The sequence below is a fragment of the Xenopus laevis genome, chromosome 3L (genome assembly GCF_017654675.1).
Source record: "Xenopus laevis strain J_2021 chromosome 3L, Xenopus_laevis_v10.1, whole genome shotgun sequence".
Classification (NCBI taxonomy): domain Eukaryota; kingdom Metazoa; phylum Chordata; class Amphibia; order Anura; family Pipidae; genus Xenopus; species Xenopus laevis.
In genome coordinates this window covers 97,722,441-97,748,463 of record NC_054375.1, presented here as the reverse complement: position 1 = coordinate 97,748,463, position 26,023 = coordinate 97,722,441, and the positions used below count along the sequence as shown (strand labels likewise).

General features: G+C 37.8%; 1 protein-coding gene across 2 annotated transcripts in view; it reads right to left on the bottom strand.

Moving 5' to 3' along the window:
- parp6.L (poly(ADP-ribose) polymerase family member 6 L homeolog) overlaps positions 1-26,023 on the bottom strand; it is a 36,709-nt gene that overhangs the window by 2,124 nt on the left and 8,562 nt on the right. The window contains exons 4-21 of one of the 2 annotated variants that reach the window (XM_041586674.1): positions 25,612-25,706; positions 21,662-21,722; positions 19,942-20,032; positions 17,893-17,959; positions 16,529-16,678; positions 13,025-13,205; positions 12,364-12,417; positions 11,791-11,886; positions 11,172-11,264; positions 10,933-11,058; positions 10,198-10,263; positions 10,059-10,126; positions 8,453-8,501; positions 7,271-7,383; positions 6,691-6,763; positions 5,168-5,237; positions 3,863-3,942; positions 2,803-2,866 (exon numbers count right to left, since the gene is read on the bottom strand). In XM_041586674.1, coding sequence (XP_041442608.1) covers positions 2,803-2,866; positions 3,863-3,942; positions 5,168-5,237; positions 6,691-6,763; positions 7,271-7,383; positions 8,453-8,501; positions 10,059-10,126; positions 10,198-10,263; positions 10,933-11,058; positions 11,172-11,264; positions 11,791-11,886; positions 12,364-12,417; positions 13,025-13,205; positions 16,529-16,678; positions 17,893-17,959; positions 19,942-20,032; positions 21,662-21,722; positions 25,612-25,706 — 1,597 coding nt within the window. The remainder of the gene's footprint in view (positions 1-2,802; positions 2,867-3,862; positions 3,943-5,167; positions 5,238-6,690; positions 6,764-7,270; positions 7,384-8,452; positions 8,502-10,058; positions 10,127-10,197; positions 10,264-10,932; positions 11,059-11,171; positions 11,265-11,790; positions 11,887-12,363; positions 12,418-13,024; positions 13,206-16,528; positions 16,679-17,892; positions 17,960-19,941; positions 20,033-21,661; positions 21,723-25,611; positions 25,707-26,023) is intronic. The other variant, XM_041586675.1, reaches the window with a different exon arrangement.

The window sequence follows — 26,023 nt, the reverse complement described above, 5'->3', positions numbered from 1 at the left end:
TGAATATCCACTTTAAAAAAAATCTGCATAATATATATCAATCATATAAATATATAAAAAATACCTTTTGTTTGTTTGTTTATAACTTTCTAATGAGACACTGAAAACTGGCTTCTGGACATAAACTTATTCAAGCTCTTCTGTGCAGCTGGTCACTTCTAAAACCCAAAGACCATGCCAATAAGTGGTACTTGGCTAACAAAACTACTAAACCCACTGTGCATCAGGGAAGAAAAGGTAAAATCACAATCCTCAGGAATATATCTTAGAAGTGCTCACTCTGGTTAACAAGATTGGGCTTGTTCTTTTAGGGATTTATACTTTAATTAGATTGAAACTTGTAACTAGTCTTTTGTGCACATTAAAGGAATTCTGTCATGATTTTTATGGTATAGTTCAACATGTCTAGTTCCATGTCAGGTTTCAAAATTACATAAAAATCATTGAAAAAAAGATTTGTGTGCAGGAGTCTGCTGGAGCAGCTCTATTAACTTGATGCATATTGAAAAAAAAAAGATGTTTTCCCACAACAGAATCCATTTAAATACAAAATTAACTTCTTAAATTACACTCAACCCTCACCTCTATAAATATAGGATTACCTAAGATACTTTCCAAACCTCTATCTCAGAAGTAAAATATAGTTACAGTAGTCCTCCACCATAAAGTTTGAGAATTTTGCTTTAGTAGCAATGCATAGCACATCACCAAAGCACAAATCTCTATGGTCTTATCAACATAAAAGTTTTGTATTTTGACCTGACTATGGGCCAAATTCAATTTGTTGAGAAAATGTATATCCTTATTCAATTCCAGATATTCCTGCTATTGTTCCTCCTACTCAGTGTAACTCATGGAGTCATGGTTGGGCTTGGGTGTTTTACTACTGAATGCTGAAATGGGAGCTGCTGTATTGTTACTTTATGTTGAGGAAGGCTGCTGGGGGGAAGGAAGGGGGTGATATCACACCAAATTGCAGTGCAGCAGTGAAGAGTGACTGAAATTGATCAGAGCACAAGTTACATAACTGAGGGCACCTGGGAAACTAAGAACATGTCTAGTCCCCATAAAATTCAAAAATTAAATGTTTAAAAAAAAATCTGTTTTTTTCTAAAACCAGATTTCAATGCAGGATTCTGCTGGAGGAGCATTATTAACATCTGCATTTTGTAGAAAAACATGTTTTCCCATGACAGAATACCTTTAATAATTAACACCGGCACTAGCCTTTCTAAAACAGCATTGCCTTGTGGTTCCTTTTATGTTGAATGCTTCTCTTAACTTTGCAAGTACTAACTAGGTAGAGTTTAGTGAGCGAAGGCTGACTGCCAACTGGGCCTAGTGAGGGTCATATGACGAAGGTTCACACAAAAATGCATAATTGATCTCATCTCCAAAAAAATCTAATATTTCCTCTGTTGCTATACTATGATATGTCCTGTTGTACTATTAGCAGGTAAAAGAAATGTTAAATACTCCATGAGAAAATATAAAAACTCAGGATGACTACATTTTTGTTATAGACTCAACTGTTTCATAAATATTTGTGGCACTTAAAAGGCTATAATATAAAGCATTTTATTTCTTATTTATTGTATTTGTGTTTGATTCAGCTGCATATACTGTACTTACCATTTTAATTGTTGCCTATTATATGAAAATGTTTATATAGTGAATAAAGTACCCCCTCTTGTAAAATATAAGGATATTATAAGTCACCGAGGAGTTTCATGACAATATAAAAATACGAGGCCGAAGGCCGAGTTTTTTTATACAGGTCATGGAACTCCGAGGTAACTTCTAATATCCTCATATTTTACAACTGGGGGTACTTTATTTATTATAATACACAAATTTCAGTGTGACAGAAATGACATCAGAACTCACCCTTTATCAGGGTCGGACTGGCGCAGTCGGGGCCCACCGGGTTCTGAACCCCGGGGCCCTGTGCACATGCGCAAAAGCTTGTGCGTGTGTGAATTGCAGATGCACTGCGCGCATGACAGGTCCACTGTGTGCATGCGTGAATGTCCGGCCCACCGCACGCAGAACTCAACGTTTATAAGGATATAATTTACAAGATATTCATAGCTTTTGTATATTATATAGTGAATAAAGTACCCCCTTTTGTAAAATATAAGGATATTATAAGTTACCGAGGAGTTTCATGACCATATAAAAACACGAGGCCGAAGGCCGAGTGTTTTTATACAGGTCATGGAACTCTGAGGTAACTTATAATATCCTCATATTTTACAACTGGAGGTACTTTATTAATTATAATACACAAATTTTAGTGAGTCATGTGACAGAAATGACATCAGAACTCACCGTTTATAACTGATGACATCAGAACTCACCGTTTATAAGGATATAATTTACAAGATATTCATGGCTTTTGTGTATTATAAAGGTATAATCACTAAGGCATGCCAAAATGTTAGGTACCCCACGTTGATTATAAATGAGTACCTGATACCCAGGGCTGCTGGTCCTATGTACTAAAAACTGCACAGGCCCAAGGTGTTATTTTAGAAGCTCATCATCTTCATGCACAGTAGAGTGAAAACATGAATTTAGACGCAAATCCGGATTTTTCACTCTCCTATGAATGTGTCTGCCTGGGCCTGAACAAAAGAAGGATGAAGTGGAAGAAGGTGGAGAAAATGAGCTCCTACAGAAATACCCTGAGCCAGTGCAGTTTTGGCACTCACCCGTGATTATACCTCTCCTTTTCCTTTAAATTCCTATTTTATTTGTGCGATGATTTTAAAGGTAGATCAAGTAATTTAGGCATATTACCTTCACACAGTGCAATGCAGTTCAAATTCCTGCTCTGCAGGAAACGAGATTGGAGACATCGAGTCTATAAAAAAGAAAACTGGTTGTAAGAGAAATGAGCTTCATGGTAGACAAGGTATATTCTCCACTGGCATTTTTTAACTGCCCAAACATGGTGGTATATTCCTCTAACTAGCACTAACAGTGGAATTTTGACAAAGTACTCAAATGTTTGTTTTCTGGCTAAAATCTGCTTGTCATCACTTATGTAAGGCAGATTCCATATAAGTAAATAAAAGAATGTAAGGTCATGTTCAGTCACAATAATAACCCAATGCCCCATGTGCCTAAGAGACATGGCACCTTGTGTCTTATACCCCCTTTTCCTTTTAGACTATAAACTCTATGGAGCAGTGCCCTCTCTACATCTTTTATTGGGGTTTTGATGTATATACTCATGTATTGTACATCACTGTGGAATATGTTGGCACTTTATAAATACATGATGATAATAGTAGTAATAATAATTATAACAAAATAAAAGCAGGACAGATAATTACAGATAAAGTAAACACTAAATAAGGTGCTTTGTTTTGCTGTACTGAATATTTCAACCGCACCTAGGCAAGCAGTTTTGGGTGCTAAAGGTGTACATTGCTCTGCAACTATAATTACATATATTTGTGAAATGTGTCCACACTTTCCAAATCAGTTAGGTGCTAGATAAATCCATTCAAGGATCCTCTCCTTTTTTTGTATAAACATTTTTATTTTCAATCACTGTGAACTACATTTTAATCCCCACTGGTTCTTTTATCAAGGACAAATATGTGTATGTATATATATTTGTATATCCTAATATACTGTATTGACTGTGGAATGCATACGAATGCTGGTTACAAATATTATTATTGGATAAATAAATAATTAAATCATTTTTTAAACCAGTTTTATGGAGAAAATTCATAATGTGTGGTTCATCCATAAATTGGGGCCAGTGAGCAATAAATAATCAGAAATAATGGAAATAAAATAAAGGGAAAACTGAGGGTAATTGGGTAGGTTTACCCTTTGCTGATACCTGTGGGATGGTATTCATTCGGTTGTATCTCTGTACCAACTCATCCTTGGATGGCATCCGATGTTGCCCCTTTCCCATACCTAGGGGTAGACCATGTATTAGAAATCTGAAATACACTATGTAGCCAAAAAGTATCAGGACGCCTATTCTAATTATTGGACTTGGCTATTGAAGACAGACCCATTGCTGACACAGGTGTAACATCCTTTAAGAAGCAGGAAAGTCTACTTCCTTGTCTGGTGTGAAGCTCCATCTGTGGTCTCTCCTTCTCTCTCTGACTAAGAAGACCTCAAAGAAGTGCCTACTGGTATGCCTAATTAATTTCCACTGGACCAGAGGCAGTGAGCATGCCCAGTAGGCAAAAGAAGGAGAGCTCGGCAGTGTCGGACTGCGATGCTAGGGGCCTACCAGAAAACCTTTAGACCATGGGCCAACTTTCCAAACTATTATTCCTCTTCTCCTCACTCACTTTAGATCTTCTTACTATATCTTCCATTATCAAGTATAATAATGAACCATAATGAAATAGGGAATGACCATGAAATAGGCCAAATAGTTCGAAGCAAGAGGCCCACTTACACCTGCACTCACCGGGAGTTTTCCTGGTATGCTGGTGGACCAGTCCGACACTGTCCGGAAGAGCAACATTTTTTTTACTTCTGGTATATTTAAATACTTATGTGTGTTAAATGGCTACAGTATGTTTTCTTTCCCTGCACTGGACTTTTTCTAGTATTTAGTAGAATTCCTGTTAAAAAATAAAAAGATGAACAAACCTTACCGCGTAACTAGTTACTATGAGAATGTATGTGGTCAAACAGTGTCATCCTTGTTTAATACATATTAAAAGTACTACTAAACCATAATAAGCTGCGGTTCCATGCGGCTGAGGAAATGGATCGAATTTCATGTAGGTAGTACATTAGTACAACCACAACTATGACCCAGTACTCACAGGACTTGCTTACAAAATGAAAAATATCCTTTTATTGTGCAAAATCTAAGTTTTTGTCACACATCAGACACAATATATATATATATATAAATATATATATATATACACAAAACAACGTAGGATTTCCGCACACCATTACTGAAAACAACTGCCCCGAGTGCTACTCACAAAAATGTAGTTAAATGCAATTCTTGGATGCGTGAGGTTTTTTTCCACAAAATATCTTTTTGTCTAAAGGCTCCTGATGTGCACTCACGCATCCAAGAATTATATATATATATATATATATATATATATATATATATATATATATATATACACACACTATGGGAGATAGAAAAGTAACTAACCTGAGTATCCAAAAGATATACTGGAGATGGGGCTCAGGTAGATACCCTTTCCATATGCGGCTCCATGCAGCTGAGGAGATGGAGAGAATTTCATGCAGGTTGTACAACTGCAATGCTCCAAATGTAATGTGTATAATCTATACTGCACATAAAGGCTACTTCTTCTAAATAATTAAAGCGTTTCTTTATTGAATAACACTGCTTGCTACACAGGCAGTGACAGTTGATTGTTGCATGACTTTCTGTTCTGACACCCCTGGACTGATGCAGATATGCTTCAGATATTTATCCCATCTTCACCCATTCAACTAATAAGTCTTATTGTTTAGTAATATATTGAAAGCTCAGTTTGTAAAGCAGTGCGCAGAAACAGAATGGACAGGAAAGAGAAACATAAGTCAGTATACACCACTTTTTCTGAGCAAATACATTTTTTTTATTTTTTTTACGATTGTTATACCAATTGTTACAGTTTCAGATTCTGAACTAGGCTATAAACTGTGAAAAGGTGGCAATCTGGTAGGTAGCTATAAAAAATATGGTATGAATAGGCCCTGATCTTTTCCACCATACTCCAAGACTATAATGGTATGCTCTGCCAAACTAGAAGTACAGTAAATTCAGTGATGTAGTTTATGTACCAATACTAAATTATAGGTCAGTGACATAACTACATAACTACAATTGACTGGGCCCAACAGAAAACTCTTTTTAGCCTTTACCCATCACAGAACCTTCAAGGAGATTACATTATCAATAATAATCCACACTAAGTCCCTACAGTTCTAAACTCTAGAAACCACTGGGTCTGCAGTCTTCCCTTTCTATGTGCCCTCACTATGACATCTATAAAAAAAAGTTGCACAAAAACTTCTGAACCAACAAAGAACATGTTATTTATCAAAGAGTGAAACAGAGCTTGCATATTTATTAAAGGGTGAACTCCCATTTATTAATGTGCCCCTAAAAATATCATAGAAGTGAATGGAGAGTTATGGAATTTCCCTCTGACAGATTTTATTCACTCTATGATTAATGTGGTCCAATGTACCAGAGATCACTGCAAAGTGATACTAATACTTTTATGATTACCCAGACTGACACACATGCAATGTAATCATTATGCAACTATATGTTTATGCAGAAACATATACAGGCATGCAGTCCGTTTATCCGGAAACCCTTTATCCAGTGCTGAATTATGGAAAGGCCTTCTCCCATAGACTTCATTTTAAGCAAATACAGTAATTCAATTTTTTTTAAATTATTTCATTTTTCTCTATAATAATAAAACAGTACCTTGTACTGGATACAAACTATGATATAATTCTTGTGGGTGCAAAACAATCCTATTGGTTTTTATTATGTTTAATGACATATGTTTAAATGTTTTTTTTTGTTGACAAAGTATGGAGATTGAATATACAGAAATATCCCTTACCCAGAAAACCCCAGGTCCCAATCATTCTGGATAACAGGTCCCATACCTGTATTAAAATTTTGAATTCAGTCAATTAATTTACCTGCAGTTTGGTGTAGGATGCATTAACCAAACCATTCCGAAGGATGGAGTGCCAGTTCTCAATATGAGAGCCGCTGGAAAAAGAAAAGAATCATATTCTTGGTTAGTTAAAAGCTGATATGTGTAACTCGCCTCTCTATATCACTTCTTCAGTCATGTGCCATTATACATTCTTCCTTTGCTTCCACCAATCATCTCCTAAAACACATCTAAGAATACCTTTCAGCTCTCCCGTAAGATACAATTTATTGCATATAGGGAATGCCCACCCTTCAATCTATCTCTCTTTCTTTCCTCACTTTCTTCTTTCTTACTTTATGTTATGTTAACAAACTCAAAATAGATAAACTTTCAGAAATCTAAAACTCTCCATTAATCATGTTATTCATATAATTTACCAGAACTCACTTATAATTTCCTAGCACTTTCCAGTCATACTTTCTCTTTGCTTTCTCTGACCTTTTATTGCATTTATACCTTCACAAAACCCCTTTCCCTTAATTAAATGATAATTTCCCACCCAAATCTATTTCATCTTATCTTCTGTGCCCACCCCCCAACCAATAGGTTGCCTGTCTCACTGAAAGGCGAATGTGCTTCCGTAGAGTTTCTTGGCAGTTCGAAATCGGGCCTCCTTGGCAGGGGGGCTACTGAGCAGCAAAAACTGGTGGGACGTGTGCATGAACTTCAGCTGCTACCAGCGGAGGTATAAGAGAGAGGGGGTACAAGGGGGAGGTAAAGGGAAGAGAGGGTAGTTGGAGAGAAAGAGGGTAAATGAAAAAAATAAGTGGATATGTAGGGGAATGTGAAGGAAATATGGTGGTGGTATAAAGGGAAGCAAAAATAAAAGAAGCCAGTGTTAAAAAAAATGAATATAAGAATATAGATCACATTTTGTAAATATGTGCATTAAGGAAATATAATAATTTGTTACAAAAAGGTAAAGGATTTTCAGAGGGAAGAAAAAGAGAAAAGGGAGAGAAAGGAAACATTTATGCAGTATATAATCCTGTAGAAATACTCTGTGCTTCTTCAGATATATACGTAACACTTATATCTGTTTGGAGTTAGAGTAACACTTTCTCTCATACTCACAGACCTTATAGGTAATGATTCTATTATATTACTAACATCTAATTACAGCTATGTAAGTATCTTGACTGAATATAGGGCATTCCTCCACATGACAGATGTGTGTATTTACTCTGATTCGATATAAAGGCTGCCTAAATTCCACTAACTGTAAGTCTATAATCAATCCCACATTTCATAATTTTAGGAGTTTACTATGGATGATAGTTTTACTGTATATATCAGCCTCTCACAGGTTCAGAGAAATTAATCTGTGTGTATTATATGAATATAGATACTAGCAGATTGGGTTAATCTCTAAACCATTTATTTGGATCCCATGGCTTTCAATGGCCCTACCTTTTGCTTTGGGGACCACACAAGCTATTGAATGGCTGCCTTTGAAATTGAACCTAGTGTAGGTGTCTTCAGCAAGGATGTGTGTGCCCATGGACAGCAATGCATCAGTGAAATATATAATTCTATTTGTCACTGCGACATGACCAATAGACACTGTATATTAAATTCATATGAATTATATTCTCTTGTTCCTTCATTTATGTTATTTATATTTATCTAATTGCACAACTGTCTTTGCTTCATGTACCGATTTTATAATAACCATTCTATAAACATGTAATATACAGTATTATGTCTTATTTATCACCAACCAAAAGAATTAAAATACTTACCCTACTGAGGGGTAGTTTAACAATGTGGGATCTGTTACTGGAAATGATCCTATATTGAAAGATAAAACAAAGATTTAGGATGATGATTACTGCAGTACAGATATGCTGGCTACAAGAAATTAGCTATTAGAAGAAAACTAGTTTAAGTTGTATTACTACAAAGAACAGCATCCTGAGTGTAGCGTTAATCTACTAAAGTGGCATATCAAGGTCCCACACTGAAGCACAGCAAGGACAAACCAAGTAACTAGGCCACTTACTTTCAGGGCCTTATTTATCAAAATCCAAATTTTTCTGACTATTTCAATAAAAAAGTCCAACCAAATTAGAATCCATGATTGGACCTTATTTATTAATAAAAAGCAAGATTTTTTTTCGGATCTGTCACAAACACAAAAAATCCGAATCGTACATTTTTTGGAGTTTTTCCAGAATTGCTTAATTTTTCAGCCCGAATTTTTTTGCGTTTTTTGCCTGAAAAGTCTGAAATAGTTACATTTTCCGGCTAATTGCAGCGCAGACCACAGAACTTCCAAATATTATAGGGACCTCTGCCTTTGACTTAAATACAACCTAGAAGGTCTGAGATGACGAATTTTGGAATTCTGACTTTTTCCATCCTCGGGGTTTAATAAATCTCGAAGTTTTTTTACACTAAAAATTCTGATTTTATAGTAAAAGAAACCTCTAATTTTTTTTAGTTTTTGCCATTCGGACTTTAATAAATAACCGCCTTTATGTTACCTTGTAATTCCTTACCTGGCCACACAGGTTAGCAAGATAGTCAGCCAGGGCTGTCAATTTCCTTTGATAGAGTGGACCATTTTCTATTACAAAATATTTCTTCAATGAGTATAAGGTGTTTTGTCATTTACATAAAGCCATATTTAAATAAGATAAGCACACCTCTGCTGGATATCTTGCATTTATTCCAAACGGTTACATTTTCTTAATGCTATTTGACTTATTAAACTATCAAGTCACTATAGACAATGTATAGCTATAGCTAGGATCTATTGTTGTAGGTTGATGCAACTGGTAGCAGGACATCTGCATCACCATAGGAAATATAGAAATTAAACTGCAGCCCCTTGGCTTAAATCCACCAGGAGATACACATTCTGCTCATTGAGTATTTCTGGGAAAACAAAACTTGTTTAATTTCTCTGAATTATTAGGAGCCCTCTGAGCTCCCACCCTTTTCCTCTCTAAATGTGGACTACATACCTGCATTTTTGAACAGTTTTATCAACATTACTAGAATATTATACATACATGGTTACTTATTTATATCGTCTGATGACTACGCAAAAAACAAAACAAAAAAAGTTTGTCATCATAAGATATGTAGATGGGATTGTAGTATTTCAGCAAGTACAGATAAGATAAATGAACAAGTCTAGACTTTAGCTGCTAGGAGAAATAAATCATTGATAATAGGGAAAAGGTATTGCCCTCCTGTACTTCAGCTTCAACCAGGAATCTGAAGGCAGTTTAGAATTGTGACTTTGCATTTTCCTGCCCAGCATTTAACATGCTAAAGCAAAGTTGGATTATACTATTGCCTTGGAAGTAGCAGTTCTCTACAATGTAGAATAGAATATACCATTGCAGCAGAGGATGGGCCAGTGGGTCAAGTCTATCCATCTGCTTCTTGATTTCCAGATAGGAGCCCTAAAGACAAACAGTCAGATTGTTAGTAAAGTGCATTAAGCCTTTCAACTTCTAGTCCAGTCTCTCTTTACCTGGGTCATTTCTCGGATGGACATAACACTGTCTAGTGCTTTCTGTAGGCGCTCATAATTCTTTTTCTGTATCGGAGGAAAGAAAAGACAATGTAAATTGTAAAAGTGGTTGTAAAAATCAGGTATTTTGAAACCCACCTGCTGAACTGGAAATCACAAGGTCTACTGTAGACTTTAAATAAAGATCCCCTTGCAGTGCAAACTGGAAAATTTGGGAATGATCATATTTTAATATGTCTCCACCAAATGTATGTTATATTCTGCATTATGGCATGTTTCTATTACCTGTAGTGTTTGAGTCCTAGTTACACTACAGGCATAGTCTTTTTCTCATCCTCTCCCGCCTACCAGAGAATCTACCATTGATCCTTAGTTTACGTCATTCATTATCAGCTTATCCTGGGACCCAATATATTTTCTAATAACGTTTACTATTCCTTTACTACACCAGTCTGTATGGGACCTGTAAGTGCCTGCTGTTGGGTCCAAGGAGACCCAGTCTGACACTGCTTACATACATTTAACTCTAATGGATGTCTTTTTGAACATATTCTGTGAATAGCAATGAACTACTACCCCAAACCAACTACACGCCAGCCCTGATAATATGAATGTAAATGGATATGGATACATGTGGTTTTTATTTTTACATGTTTAGGTGTGAAGTAGAGATGTCTTGCACTTTAAGCTCTCAACCAACATTTTATTCTATAAGGAGAAACAACTTATAATTACCTTAGGGTTGAAAGCTAGTGTTTTAGGATCGTTAGGATCCACCACTGATGGATACGGCTCAAATATAATACTTTTTCTTGGTGACTCAAGTGCAGCTCGACACATTGCAACCAATAAGCCCACTACCTAAAGATTGGATGAAACACCATTTGTTTGTATATGCACATAATGGATCCCATTGCATGAATTCCGAAATTTTCAATAATATTTCAGAAAGGGCCTCAAAATAAATGTTATACCTCTGCTCCTGTAGCAACTTCTTCAGCTGCCCCAGACATCACTCCCAGTGTGTAGAACGAGAAGACACAGAGCTCCCGGGTACACACTGCCGGCTGAGGGAAAAAGATATAAGGAGCATTATGAAATGTAAGAAGGAGGTAAGCAGTAATAACAACTTGAAGGGTCAGTGAGAATGCAAATGGAGGTTGGAGAACACTATAGAATTTATAAAAGGCATAGCATAGGGAAGAAAGAAATCAAACATGAGCATGGTAGGCAAAAATGTGAGCAAGCTTATATTACAAGCCTGACATGTCTTTTACAGTAACACTGGATTTGGAAACTTTTAGGGCTGTATAATAAAATCATCCAGTAGGCAATAAAGACTGCATACACCTGCCCTAGCACTACAGTACTTTATATATAGCTCTATTGCTGATTAAGTAGCAAGTAGCCCTGTACAATTTCTTAAAAAAATGTAATCCTCTTATTGGCTAGTGGGTAGATTGCCATCATAAACATTGTTATTCTATGACAGAATATTATTATGGCATGCAACACAAAAGGGGAATGTGACCCATAAGAGCTGATTACTGTTCATGTAAATAACCACATGTTTGTATGATTGCATATACTTACCTTCAGCATGGATGCATTCTGGAAGACATGCTGCTCATCACATACTACACAATATTCATTTAGAGTGGGGAGACGCTGCTCTGCATATTTCATTATCTGCAGAAAAAAAGAAATAATGAAAATAGGAACTGGTGGGGGGCGGAGAAAAATGAAGCTATGAGTAGAGTGACTGAGAATTAACAAGGTATCAAACCAACATGATATAAAAAGTATTCCAGTATATATATGAGACATTTGAAGATCTGAATATATTAGTAACATCTAGGCTGCAGCTTGTTTATCCTTACTCTTTTAGACAATAGGGGACATATATATTATTATTTATATCTGAAGACTGTATTCAGGCTTGGCACCCCATGGTACTGAGCTTGAGTACTGTTCATTAGATCTGTAGAATAACATCTAGAGATAGTTGGGATTTTGTGTGGTATCCTTCCAGCATATACTGTATTGTTTATTTAAGCTTAGAGACAGAAGGGCCCGTAGCAATCAATCGGCAATTATTCTATCAGTCCACTACCATAAGAATATGAAATGAATACTTGATCAGCCTGAAGAGATCCAAATCCTCACCTGCACCAGAAAACCATATTCCAAAGTGGGGACCATTTTACAGTGTCCACTGACCTGTATGGAGGACATAGGCTATAAACATCTTACATATATATGTGCATACAAATATGTACCAGTATCTCAGACCTTATTGCATTTTTGATTTGCTTGATTAATTCGCCAAGTATTGCTGTCTAGCAACAGAGCCATAGTAGTAGAGGAGGGCAAATATTTTACTGTATAAGTCGGAAACAATTAGCTACAGGGGACGTGACTTCATATGACCCCATGGTCACTATTAATTAGAAAAATAAAAAATAGTTTGAAGGATAAGGATATGAAGCAAACTTAACCAGGACCAGGGATTAAAACTGCTGTGACTTGCTTAACCCAGGCAGACCAAGAAGAATACATGCTACTGTTTTTTCTCGTGTCCCAGGGAAATTAGTTCAGTACAATTTGCATCTTAGTGACTTTGCGGAGTGATGACCGTTCAACAGAGTGAAAGTCGTCTGGCGATAGGGAATAAATGAATGCTAGCAAATTGTCCTCTACGCCTGTTAGTGAATTGGTGATGTCCCTGAGGATGGGAATTCTGTTGAATTTACGCTAGCGCCAGCCACTTCGCCCTTTAGTGAATCTGCCCCATTGACATTCTTTTTTCTTGTATTTTTAATTGTACCTGGGTTGTAGGGTTGTGACTTCCATATAGCTCAGACTTGGGGTTTCTTAGAGTGCAGGATATTGATCTGTTCATAAGACGAGGACCACGGAGATCTGAACCAGTAAGACCACTCCTAAGATCTGACCCAGAAAGACCACTTCGAACAACAGAGTCTTGAACTCCTGGGAAACTAGGAGATCTACAAAACAAGAAACACAAATACAAATGGCAATAAACAAACTTGAGTGCCAAAAAACGCCATGTCTGAATGCCTCTTATTTGGGTGTATTTATCCTATATATTTTATCTGACTTTGTGTTCTGAGAAACAGGTATATAAAACACACTACTTTAGAAAACAAGTTATTTCCTGTATTTATAGAAATGGTTATGCAACAGCCTATTGCATGTTTCATGTTTAAAATAGAATTGCAGTCATTGCTAGCAATTGTGCCCATCCCATTGATTAGAACACACCAAAGAAAGAGACTCTCACTTCTATATAGTTTTCAAAATCTAGAAACTACTGACGTAAACCCGGCATCCCCCCCCCCCCATAAAATACAGCTCTACAGTTTCAGATGCTTTATTTGTGGGCTCATTGAAATCAATGGCAGGTTGCTGTGCAGATTCAGCTGCTTCTTTGCTAGCTGGGGGAAAAAAACAGAAAATGCCTCATGTCCTGTGTTTCATCTTTTCCCTTTAATCTGCTTTTTGTGACTTGATATGACTGTGTATATAATTCACTATTAGGGATTGTAATGCGGATGTAATATTCTTTTGTTTTAATCTGGTGCCTTTTAGTATAGATATTAAAAGCGAATTTACTTTGGCCATCAGTCTTTAAGAAATCTTTTCATATACTCTCTCTGTACACCTACAGGATGAGAAGCCTAAAGTTTTCCATACACGGACTGATTGTCCTTCCACAGTATCTGACCGATCAGCCTGCAGGTTTCACAGATGAATGCCATACTTGTGCAAGACCACCTTCCATTCTCCTATTTGTTCAGGTTAGCAGTCAGAATGTTTGGAACTTAGGGAACTGAAGAGCATGCACCTGCTGACATTGTGAACTGGCATATGAAATTTTCAAAAAGGACCGATCATCACCAAATGGTGGTCTGGGAAATCTACCCCTGACCTGGTGTACATGCCAAGACAATCAGGCATTATGGTCAAGTTCAAACTGCTCAACCAAATGTATGACCATCTTTAAACAAAGCACTAGAGGGTCTGGCAAGAAAAAATGTAATCTCCCTGAAATCTTCCCGTGTGGCCTAGCCCTAAGGGTAAGGACACAATGGACGATTTGTCGCCAACGTTTTTAAAAAACAAATCGCGGCGACATATCGCTCGTTTTGTCTCTGAACAAAACCAAATGAAAGACGCCAGCTCCTGTGCCCACAGCGCGTTTGTGAATCACCTGTAGCTCCAAAACGCACTGAGACCCTTTTCCGAGCAATTTATCAGAAATAGCATGTACTTAGAAAAGCACTGAAATCTCCTAGACACGCACACACATACAGATAAGTAGCAGCAATTGTATTCAAATGTAATACAATGTAATGTAATGTAATACAATGCGAACGCAATGACGCAAGAACGCAAGCACGTAAAGACGCCAGGTTACAGCGGGAAGCACAAACCGTTTCCGGTTTGGGTGGAGCACGTACCGCACAGAGTAATGGGATACAAATCGCTCTGTGCCAATAGTCGCTGTGAATCGTCTGTTCAAAAAAGACGATCGTCTTGTCGCCGCGATTTACTTTTTTAAAACGTTGGCGACAAATCGTCCAGTATGTCCCTACCCTAATGGTTCAACGTGCACACTAGGTGCTTAGCTTTCACATTATACTAATCCTCTTATCAGATACCAGTAGAACCCTGTGAGAGGAATAAAGATAAGATAGATTGTGTGCTGCTAATATTAAAAGGGAAAGTACAACTAAGAAAGGCTATCACCTAAAAACACTTCTAAGTTATTCAGCCGGCTGCTCTTGTAAAGGCAAGGGAACACATTTTGTGAGCAGGCAGAGGAAAGTGGGTCTGCTGTATGCATTCCTTCCTGTAGCTCCATTGACAAGCCTGCTGTGGGGCTACACTAAGCAAACATTGTTGCGGAAAGATGAAAACATGCATTTTTGCATGCTTTGATATCCGCTTAGTGTAGCTCCATACAGGTCGACACTGGGTTTGTCAATGAAGCTACAGGAAAAAGCACATTACAGCGACTCCACTTTCCTCTGTCTGCATACAAAATGCATTAGGAGGAAACCTGAGTATTCACTGTGTGTGCCCTTGCCCTAAAAGTATTATTGTAAGGCTATTGTCACACAGGTATCATTTATTGTTATCTATGAGGCAAATTTTCATTCATGCTTCTTTTGGAAACAATGAAAATAACTGCTATACAGTTACAAGTAGCAGCTGCTTATCTCCTCGTATGCCATAAGAGAATCTGTAAAAATGCAGGGATTAAACTATTAATGTATAGAAATGCAATCAATTTTGCTACTGTTATGTAATAGGAAATGTGTTCTGCATGGGAGCCATAAGCATCTGTCTTCAAACTAATTAAGTTTAATGCTTTTCTGCATTACATTCTGCAATTCTGAGCTAGATAAAACTTGGAGCAAGGAAGTGGGCAATCGATTTCAAATGCATAGTAAAAAGCAATACTTAAATGGACAATATTCTATTTAAAGGAACAGTTCAGTGTGAAAATAAAAACTGTGTAACTAGATAGGCTGTGCAAAATAAAAAATGTATCTAATATAGTTAGTTTGCCAAAAATGTAATATATAAAGGCTGGAGTGAACAGATGTCTAATAAAACAGCCAGAATCCAACTTCCTGCTTTTCAGCTCTATAACTCTGAGCTAGTCAGCGACTTGAAGGGGGGCCACATGGTACATTTCTGTTCAGTGAGTTTGTAATTGATCCTCAGCATTCAGCTCAGATTCAAAAGCAACAGATATGACCCATGTGGCCTCCCCTCAAGTCTCTGATTGGTTACTGCCTGGTAACCAGGGTAACCAGTCAGTGTAAACCAAGAGAGCTGAAAAGCAGGAAGTAGTGTCCTGACTGACATGTTATACATCAAATCACGCCAGCGTTTATACATTACATTTTTGGCTTACTAACTATATTAGAAACATTTTTTATTTTGCACAGCCTATCTATTTACCCAGTTTTTATTTTTACACTGAACAATTCCTTTAATACTGTTTTTTTCCCATTAAAAAACCTTAACACATCACTTCGATATATATCCATCTTAAAACTGAATATGTTTAAGACTTTGAGATAAATATATATATATATTTCAGTAAATGTCAAGTATGTATTTCAATGAACAAGCTAAATCCTACAGTGCAGAATAGTTGCACTTCATCTCCAACAAACTGCTCATAGGGAAAGTGTAAATCCATAAGAGTGATGTCATAAAATGTAATGGATTAGAAAGAGAATGCACACTGAGATGACGGAAGAAAGTGTTGTGTGACAGGTGAAACCCTCACTTGGGCACTGGTGAGAAGATGCTCAGCCCAGCTCGGAATCTCTTTATGCTTCCACTGACTCTGAGCCACCGAAGCCGTCTCTCTTGCTGTGAGCGAAGAACTTCATTGCTCAGATACCGCCACTGATGGGATGAAAAGAGGGACAAAATCCTATAGAAAAAAATGTATCAAGAAAGCAAGGAGGTTAAGATAAATAAGAAAGGGCTATTCGCAGAAAACAAGAAAGTTTAAAGAAAATAACCAAAATGAACAAAGAGGGAAATAGATGCAGAATATTGAGAGTTAAGGGGAACTGGAATGGTTCCCTTGGGCCCATTACTTGGAAAATCACAGGGGTACATGTAAACCTGGCCAAATAAAGTTTATACACCCAGTCCTCACTCTCATTTGGAATTGTAATTTGATCCCTTTTACATTTCCACTGAGGGCACCAAAAACTATTCCCTCCTCCTTATTCTTTCCCTATTCTTCCTAGCTTATTTACTACATTACTGTACAATCAGGCCCAGATTTGTGGAAAGGCCACCTAGGCCCGAGCCTAGGGCGGCGGCATGCTGCCAACCACACCCACATTGGTTCAAAAACACTGGGAATGCGCTGGAGATACAATAATTTCCCATGCACCAATCCCCATTGCTCTGGTCGAGATGATGAAAATTTGCCCAAATAAAGGGGAGGGAACAGGTGCAACGAATGGCAGTGGGCCTAGGGGCGCCACTTTGTAAATCCGGCCCTGTGTACAATATGTTTATCTTTACTTATGATATGAATTAAGCATGTATTGAATGATCACCATGTTGTAACACTAATTTGCACCTGAGGAAGGGGTTGTTCCCCGAAAGCTTGTACTTTGAATTTCTGCAAATGAAAGTGATTAAGGCAAAAACTGGTCATCCCTACACGCATCTTGGAAGGAATGTTGGACTTGGAAGCAGTCTGGGATTGAATGCACCCTGTATGCATAAATTAGTAAGTGGTGTGCAGGAAGAAAGTATCGTTGTAACACTATTATGCTCATCCATGACAGTATACAATCATGTTTTTGTGAATTAAAATGTTGAAACCAATAAACAAAAATATTTTAGGTTACCCATAACATAAACTCAACAAGTTAAAAAGAAAGGAGGGAGAATGAAGTTGAGAGGATGCATTTCGTGAAGCGAAATGAGAAAACTATGTGATTATGTACAGACAGGCAGTTGCGGGTTATAAATTTAATAGGCTATAGTGGAGGAGGTGAAGACAGTAAATTGAAATTCTGAGCTATTATGCAATTTTATCCGTTTGACCATTTACTTCCTCTCTAACCTCATCCTTCTCATTTACTCTTTTATTTTTCCTTTCTTAATCCACTTCAAACTTACTTCTTTAGCTGAATTCCAAGTCTAAAATCATCCCTGTTTGATGGCTGAAATACATCAATTGTGGGTTCTGTAGAGAGAAAGCCAATATAAAAAGCAATATGAAAAGAACAGTAAAATGTATATATAGTACCACACAAATTGCCATATGTGGGGCTGTTATTTCTTTACAAAAGCACACTCAAACACATATATGACTGTTTTCATCACCTACTGTCATCATGAACACTTGGGAAAACCAATAAAAAGATTTGAATGCACCTATCAGTTTTACAGAATTATTTATTTGGAAAAGGGCACATGCTAAATTATATGTGAATTTATGGTTTTGGTTTTTTTAAAAAATAAAAGGACCCCCGGAAGCGGGTGCGGGTCAGTGCAGGGCGGGTTAGGGTCGGGTGCGGGTCAGGGAAACCCTGACCCACACATCACTATACTAAAAGACTTTCTATCGGAGATCATATAACAGTATTCTTTTAAAAGGCAGTTGGTGTGTTTTTGGGAAGGCTAAACTGAATCACAAGGCTAAACTGAATCACTGAATCAGCAATTGGTTCTCCATAGTCCATTCTATATATTGTGAAAGTCACTAGGTATGGCGGTGCCTAACTCTGAAGTTGAACCAAACTAAACAACGAAAGGATTACATCATCCAACAACACATATCTTAAACCTTAATTTCTCCACCTATGCCCCTATAGCAGTAATGGCTGTCTATCCTGATGGTAGGCATGCTTTATTCAATGACACTGAGGTTAAGTCACAAGACATGGACCAAATATGATTTATGTGTTATTTGCTTGCGTCCATGGAGATGTCACTTAATCTTCCTCTACCTCATACACTAAACTTGAATTGTAAGCTCTATGGAGCTTAAAGGGCACCTATCGCATATAAATGTTTCTCAACTGGAGGTGTGGGCTAACACAACCTGCACTCCAAAAGCCCCCCTTTCCACACATCTGTCCCTTTAAATGGTGGTCTTATGCCTTTAAAACTGGGTGATTGGTCTGGGCAGTTTCTCGCAGTCTCTCTCTCTTAAAAGCGTAAGTGGGGGGAGGATTAAGCCTGTGGAACCCAACGTTGTTGTCTGGGCAATCTCTCTCTTTTGAAAGCTAATGGTGGGGGGGGGGGGGCCTAAGCTCTGTGACTGAAACCAAGGCCTAGGTCAGGAGAAACGTATCCCAAGAAATGCTACCATGCAGGGTATGTGCATTGATCAATTCCGTCCACCTCATACCAGGAAGGAGCTCTTGGTGAAGGAGACCATGTTAGGGCACACTGATATGCATAGTGAGTGACAAACATGCACATAATGAGCAAATGTAGGCACTCACTCATTATGCAAATGTGGATATATGTTTTAGGTAAGAAACAAAGGAATTGTGTGTGTGGTCCAGGTGTTGGAAAGTTACTGTACATACCAGTCCCAGCCTTAGCTGATGATTTACAGACTAGACTAGTGAAATATTGGCCAAGTGGCAATCCTATTGTCTACAGAGATCCCAGCCCAGAACCACTATGGTGGGCAGTGGCATAACTACATTAGGGGGAACTGACAGAGTGGACTCAGGACCTGTGACCCCCCCTTGCATGCCTCCTGTATTGTAGCCCCTAACCACAATTCCAGACCTTCACTACCAAGCTGAATTTGGTACTGCAGCAGAAGTGCTGTTCATCTCTTCCATCTATCATAAAATATATGCAAAGGTCAAAGGACCTCAGTCACAAAGAGCACAATCGTGTATAACTATTCAGCTAATTTCTCTGCTATTTTACCTCAAAGTGTGCTATCAAATAGCAAAATGCAATACAGTATCTTGGAATCATATATTTATAGCTGCCTCCAGCATCAGATTTTTAAACATCTGGAGTTATTTGGGGTCTTCATTCCTATGTATTGATTGTTACATTTTTATATTTTTCAACTGTGTTCCTGATCCTAAGAAGTTTTCTTAGGTATTACTATAAGAAAGGGTGCAAGAATGAAGAACAGGATAAATATTATTATTACGACAGGTAATGAGACCAAGAGGGGAAATGGCCACTCACCAGGCCCATCCAGGTACTGTGAAAGAGAGAAGCGTAGGCGTAGGATTATTGGCTCTGTTCGAATAACCTTCCAGGCTGTAGCTACCTCTTCCTGAAAGGAAACACAAAAAAGTGTGCAGGATGAAATAGGGTAGGTATATAAAAAGATGTAATGAAAAAACAAGAACTATTTAAAGTGGACAAATAGTAGTGGTAGTAACAGAAAATAAAAATATAGGTGACTAGTAGAATGAGGGGCAACCAAAGAAAAGAGCAGGAAGGATAAAAATAAGGGTGGAAAGGTGGAATAGGTGGAAGCTTGAATCCTGTACTAGCCCCAGCGTTTGGGTTATTTCATTTGACCATCAGGGTGTTCAAACTGTAAATGGATATTCCAGTCAACAAAACTGGTACCATACAGGACTATGGGCATGTAACATCTCTGTGAGTGGAGTATATTAGATTGAGGTTAATTTACATGCTTTAAAGGAACAGTAACACCAAAAAAATGTTTTGAAGCAATAATATTATAATGTGTTGTTGTGCTGCACTTGTACCACTGGTGAATTTGCTTCAGATACTCTATACTATAGTTTATTTAAACAAGCTGTAGTATAGCAATGGGGGCAGCCATTCAAAGTTGAAGGGAGAAAGGGCACAGGATCCACAGCAAATAACAGATAAGCTCTGTAGTGTACAATTGGATTCTGCAGTGCTTATTGTTATCTACTGTGTATCCTGTGCTTGCATGGCTGCCCCCATGGCTATACAGCAGCTTGTTTACATAATCTATAGGAGTGTTTCTGAAGCAAACACACCAGTTTTATCAGTGCAGAGCAACAGTACATTATATTGTCATTCCTTTAAAACTCATTCATTAATTTTTTGGTGTTAAGGTGGCCATAAACGGGCAGCTTAAAGGTACCGATATTGGTCCTTTAGACCAATTCGGCATTTTACCTGCCCATCGGAGCCCAATCGTAGCATTGTAATCTGATCATTCGGCCCCAGGGCCGAACGTTTGTGGAGGGGCCAGGATCGCCCCTGCATCCGATATCACCCAGCCGTTAGTGGGCATATCTTTTTAAAATCCGCTCGTTTGGTGACCTAGGTCTTGAGGCATTTGTTTAAGGTCACTATTACAAGTGATGCATCAATGCAGAATTACAACAGAACAGGGTAGGGTGAAATAAATAATCATTTTCTGCTTACTGTGTAAGAAAGTCTCTATCTGCTTGTATGTGCTGCCACATTTTTAATCTGCACTTGACACATGTACCACTAATACCCACTTAAAAATCCATGTATTAAGAGCTTTACAAGAGAATTGACAAAGTTACAACTGCCTACATACCATTTCCATAATTTCAACCCTAAAAGACAAGAGATTTATAATAGTGAACAGTGTATTTGGTGACCAGCTACACCCCAGGGGTTTTATCTCCCAAACCTTGATTACACAGATATCCTTGAATTATGATTTTAATATACAATTGACCAACCATTACACGTTGTGCATATTTGGCCAACTAGGTCATAAATTGTTAAAACTATTTAGGAAACAGGGACCCTAAAGGTAAAGTAGCATATAATCTGAAACACACAAAGAAAGTGAACAGTGAAGAGATGTAGGAGATGGGCAAAGGGAAAGAAAAGAAAGACAAAGTGGAACAAGAGCAAAACAGTAGAAGTAGACAGAAAGAGAAAATAGACCTAGAGAAGTTAAAGTGACATAACATACATCGAGGAATCCAATGTTAATGTGTAGATCAATGTCAACATCATCGATGGTCCCATATTCTCTGCAACAGAGCACAAAAACCTAGTTAAAATAGGGGTTGTAAAATATTATATGGTTATAATGCTAATGAGCTGTGAGATACTGAAAAAAATATTGAGTTGATGCAAACTGCAAGACAGTGAATGACATCTAAATATTACACATGGCTAATGTAAAATTGCAAATTATATGCAATTCTGTGCATACTTAAAGGGATACTGTCATGGAAAAACATGTTTTTTCCAAAACACATCAGTTAGTAATGCTGCTCCAGCAGAATTCTGCTCTGAAATCCATTTCTCAAAAGAGCAAACTGATTTTTTTATATTTAATTTTGAAATCTGACATGGGGCTAGACATTTTGTCAGTTTCCCAGCTGCCCCAGTCATGTGACTTGTGCCTGCACTTTAGGATGGAATTACTTTATGGCAGGCTGTGATTTCTCCTACTTAATGTAACTGAATCAGTCTCAGTGGGACCTGGCTTTTACTATTGAGTGCTGTTCTTAGATCTTCCTGGGAGCTGTTATCTTGTGTTAGGGAGCTTCTATCTCGTTACCTACTCATTGTTCTGTTGTTAGGCTGCTGGGGGGTATGGAAAGGGAGGGGGTGTTATCACTCCAACTTGCAGTACAGCAGTACAGAGTGATTGAAGTTTATCAGAGCACAAGTCACATGACTTGGGGCAGCTGTGAAACTGACAATATGTCTAGCCCCATGTCAGATTTCAAAATTGAATATAACAAAATCTGTTTGCTCTTTTGAAAAATGGATTTCAGTGCAGAATTCTGCTGGAGCAGTACTATTAACTTTTTTGAAAAAAACATGTTTTCCCATGACAGTATCCCTTTAAACACTATTCACAAAAGCACTTGCAAGGGGCACCTATATATGGTCCTAACAACTTTCTTCTAGGAGCCTGCTTTGATTAACTGTGTGCTGTTACACGCAATGTGCATAGTAGATGGCAAAAAAGACACAAGGAAGTCCTGGAATTAATACCTGCCTTGAGGAGGTGATATTTCCAGGGTACCCCTGCATGTTTCACTTATAGACACAATTGTGATATGCCTAGGGAATTGCATGTGAATGCTGTTATGGATGTTGTGTGTTTTTGTACACAGGGAGTGATAACATTCCTGCGCGCTGTTATGCCACAATTTTTGGAGTATGCTATTTTGCAGGTGTCCCATACATATTAGGCTGGAATTCTAGGGGAAAAACTGCATTGTGGTTCAAGAGACAGTGAATTCAGCAAGATTTTCCAACATTCATTTTGCCATTTGCTCATAGTTTAACATTAGATAGCTTTAAGAAGGGGTTGGATTGCTTTTTAGCAAGTGAGGGAATACAGGGTTATGGGTAATAGCTCATCGTACAAGTTGATCCAGGGACTAGTCCGATTGCCATTTTGGAGTCAGGAAGGAATTTTTCCCCATCTGAGGCAAATTGGAGAGTCTTCAGATTTGTTGGGTTTGTTTCCTTCCTCTGGATCAACTAGTAGTTATGCAGATAAAAAAAAAAAACTAAAAGGTTGAACTTGATGGACGTGTGTCTTTTTTCAACCTTACTTACTAAGTTACTATGTTACTATGTATTTATAATATATCCAAGACAGTAGTACAATGGTTAGCACAGCTTCCTTGAAGAGCTGGGGTCTTAGAATCAATTCCATCTGCAAGGTGTTTTAATGTTCTCCCCATGGTTGCATGGGTTTCCTCCTTCACTTCAAAAATTGACCCTAGTGTGTATGAATGTGATATGGACTTTAGATTACATGCACCACTGGGACAGGGGATTATGTGAATGATGTATAATCTCTAAAGTGCTGCAAATATGTTGGTGCTATAAATAAAGAAAATTAATACACTGTAAGAAAAGCACAAATGTGAATTACAAAGATACAAGTGGTTGTGTTGTACATCACAAAATAAAACTAACTGCATTTTGTGCTTTATCTTACCGCAAAAAAAATCAAAAGCACAAAAATGTAGAACAGTAAATCCTTATGCTGCACATTGAATCTGTACAACATTATTATGTGTCTACATATTGTGCAATCTGACTCACATATAAAGCAGTGAAGTATTAATGTTTGCTACTTTGCAGCACAACAGTACAACAGGGCTTTCTATCAGTGTAGCTGTCACCTATTTATAAAACTTAGAATAAAGCTGGTGTGAAGAAGGATGTATTTGTCAGAGCAAAGATGAAGAAAGAGAGTGCAACGGGTGGGGCCTGGAATCACATATCTCACACAAACTGAAAATTGCTTATTCACATGGTGAAATTATTTAATGCCTTATTTGTTCCAAAGCTGGACTTTTTAATTTTTTCTATTTTGAAATAGTTTGCAAACTGTGGTTAATCTTTTCCAACTGTGATGTTCTGATGAAATAATAGACCCCCTTGGTGTATTGCCAGCCCTAGCTATTGCCTGAATACGATTGCCAAATCCCAAACGGACCAAAAGGTAGCACAGAGGCCTGCGGAAAGTTTGACAATGCAGGATGCAGTGTGCAATTGCAAAAAAGTGGCCTTCTTTTGCACTTTACACAATGCTTCCCGACCTTTGTAAATACCTGTCATTTTTCTAGATTTTGCTTTGGGGTAGTCAGTTAAAATATTTAATGGTATCATAATGAGGGCACCACTGCATTATTAAGCCAAATAAAAATGGCCCTGATTTTTCCTCTTACAGGTTGAGATGCCATTCAGATGCCGAAATGCTACTTTTGCAACTCTAGAACTACTTTGGCTGTCAGATCTTAATATTCAGTGCCTCCAGAGATACAAGGCAGGAGTGCCCCCTTTCCTCAATTTTATTTGCTTTGGCCATAAAAGCCCAAAGAGAAAAATCACTGTCCCATGACTGAAAAAAAATAAAAATGACAACCTCTTTAAGGGCAACATCAGATAAGATTGGTTCAGGCATTTACAGCACTATGTAGCCCCTTAAAGGAGAAGGAAAGCTACGGAGGCATTTTATTGCCAATAGATTAGCTGCAATAGTGCAAGCTAGAATGCTATATTTATTCTGTAGAATGTTTTACCATACCTGAGTAAACAGCTCTAAAAACTCTCTGTTTGTTTAGGATAGGAGCTGCAGTATTAATGTGGTGTGACATCACTTCCTGCCTGAGTCTCTCCCTGCTCTGGGCTCAGATTACAGTAGAGAAGGGAGGGGGCGGGGGAAGAGGAGCAAACTGAGCATGCTCTTGCCCAGGGCAATGAGGTTTAAACTGAAGGCAGGAAGTCTGATACAGAAGCCCATGAGTACAAAATAGAAGGAAAGAAATGTGGTGTTTCTTTTGACAGGGGACTCAGAGCAGCATTACTTTGGGGGTTTACTGGTATATTTAGATGGACTTTTCTGATAAGGCTTACTCAGTCTTAACCTTTCCTTCTCCTTTAAATAGCCCCACACTAACATTGAAATGGTTTGAATTTTTCAGGGATCTGTACTGGCATGAGCTATGAAGTGGAGGTTACATCAGCTGACATTTGCTTTTGGCACATGTAGGTTATTACACAAACAAACATATATTTTTATTATTATTTAAACAAATATAGAACAAGAGATTGTCTAATTAAAATGGGGTTCCTTGGTTCAACAATTCCACTGATGCTCTCCTTAAAAACAGCCACAGTACCTATGTTTTAATTTATAATTATATGTGATCTGAAGTGGGAACGTGAACACTTCTTCAAATCTCTTGGGCATAAGCACACATTATGGTAAATTACCATAAAGATAAAATGCTTATTTATGAGGATAATAGCATGCATTTGCCACATTGTGTTTGTTTAAATAGGAGAGCATATGAATTCAAACATTGCATGAAATTTTGTAGCATTGCTAAGAGATCTATTTGTGCTAAATACACAGATATATGCCCTTTTGTTTCATACCTGACAGATACTGCATTCTCACTGTATATCTCCTTTACAGCTTCAATATCTGCATCAAGCTGGGGGTGCCTGTACAGATCAGCACAGCATGTACCCTAAAGCGAAAATAAACATAAGTTGGTAGTACTAGTCAGGGGAACTACAGGAGGGATCATACAGTGTAGGGTTTATTGGGGAGGCAGTGCTGGAAAACTGCTTAAATAAAATGTGGACAGGAGACTGGCTGTCAGGTGATAAGGATGATTTATTAAATGCATCACTGAAACCAGCATTAATGGCTTGCTTCAGAGCTACATTACCTGTTACCATTAGTATGCAATGGTTGTGCCAGTAAAACATGGGTAGTAGTACATCATGTCTGTGCTAGTTGTGCCACACACTCCACTCAGCTAGAACAACTGTCAAGAGGGGT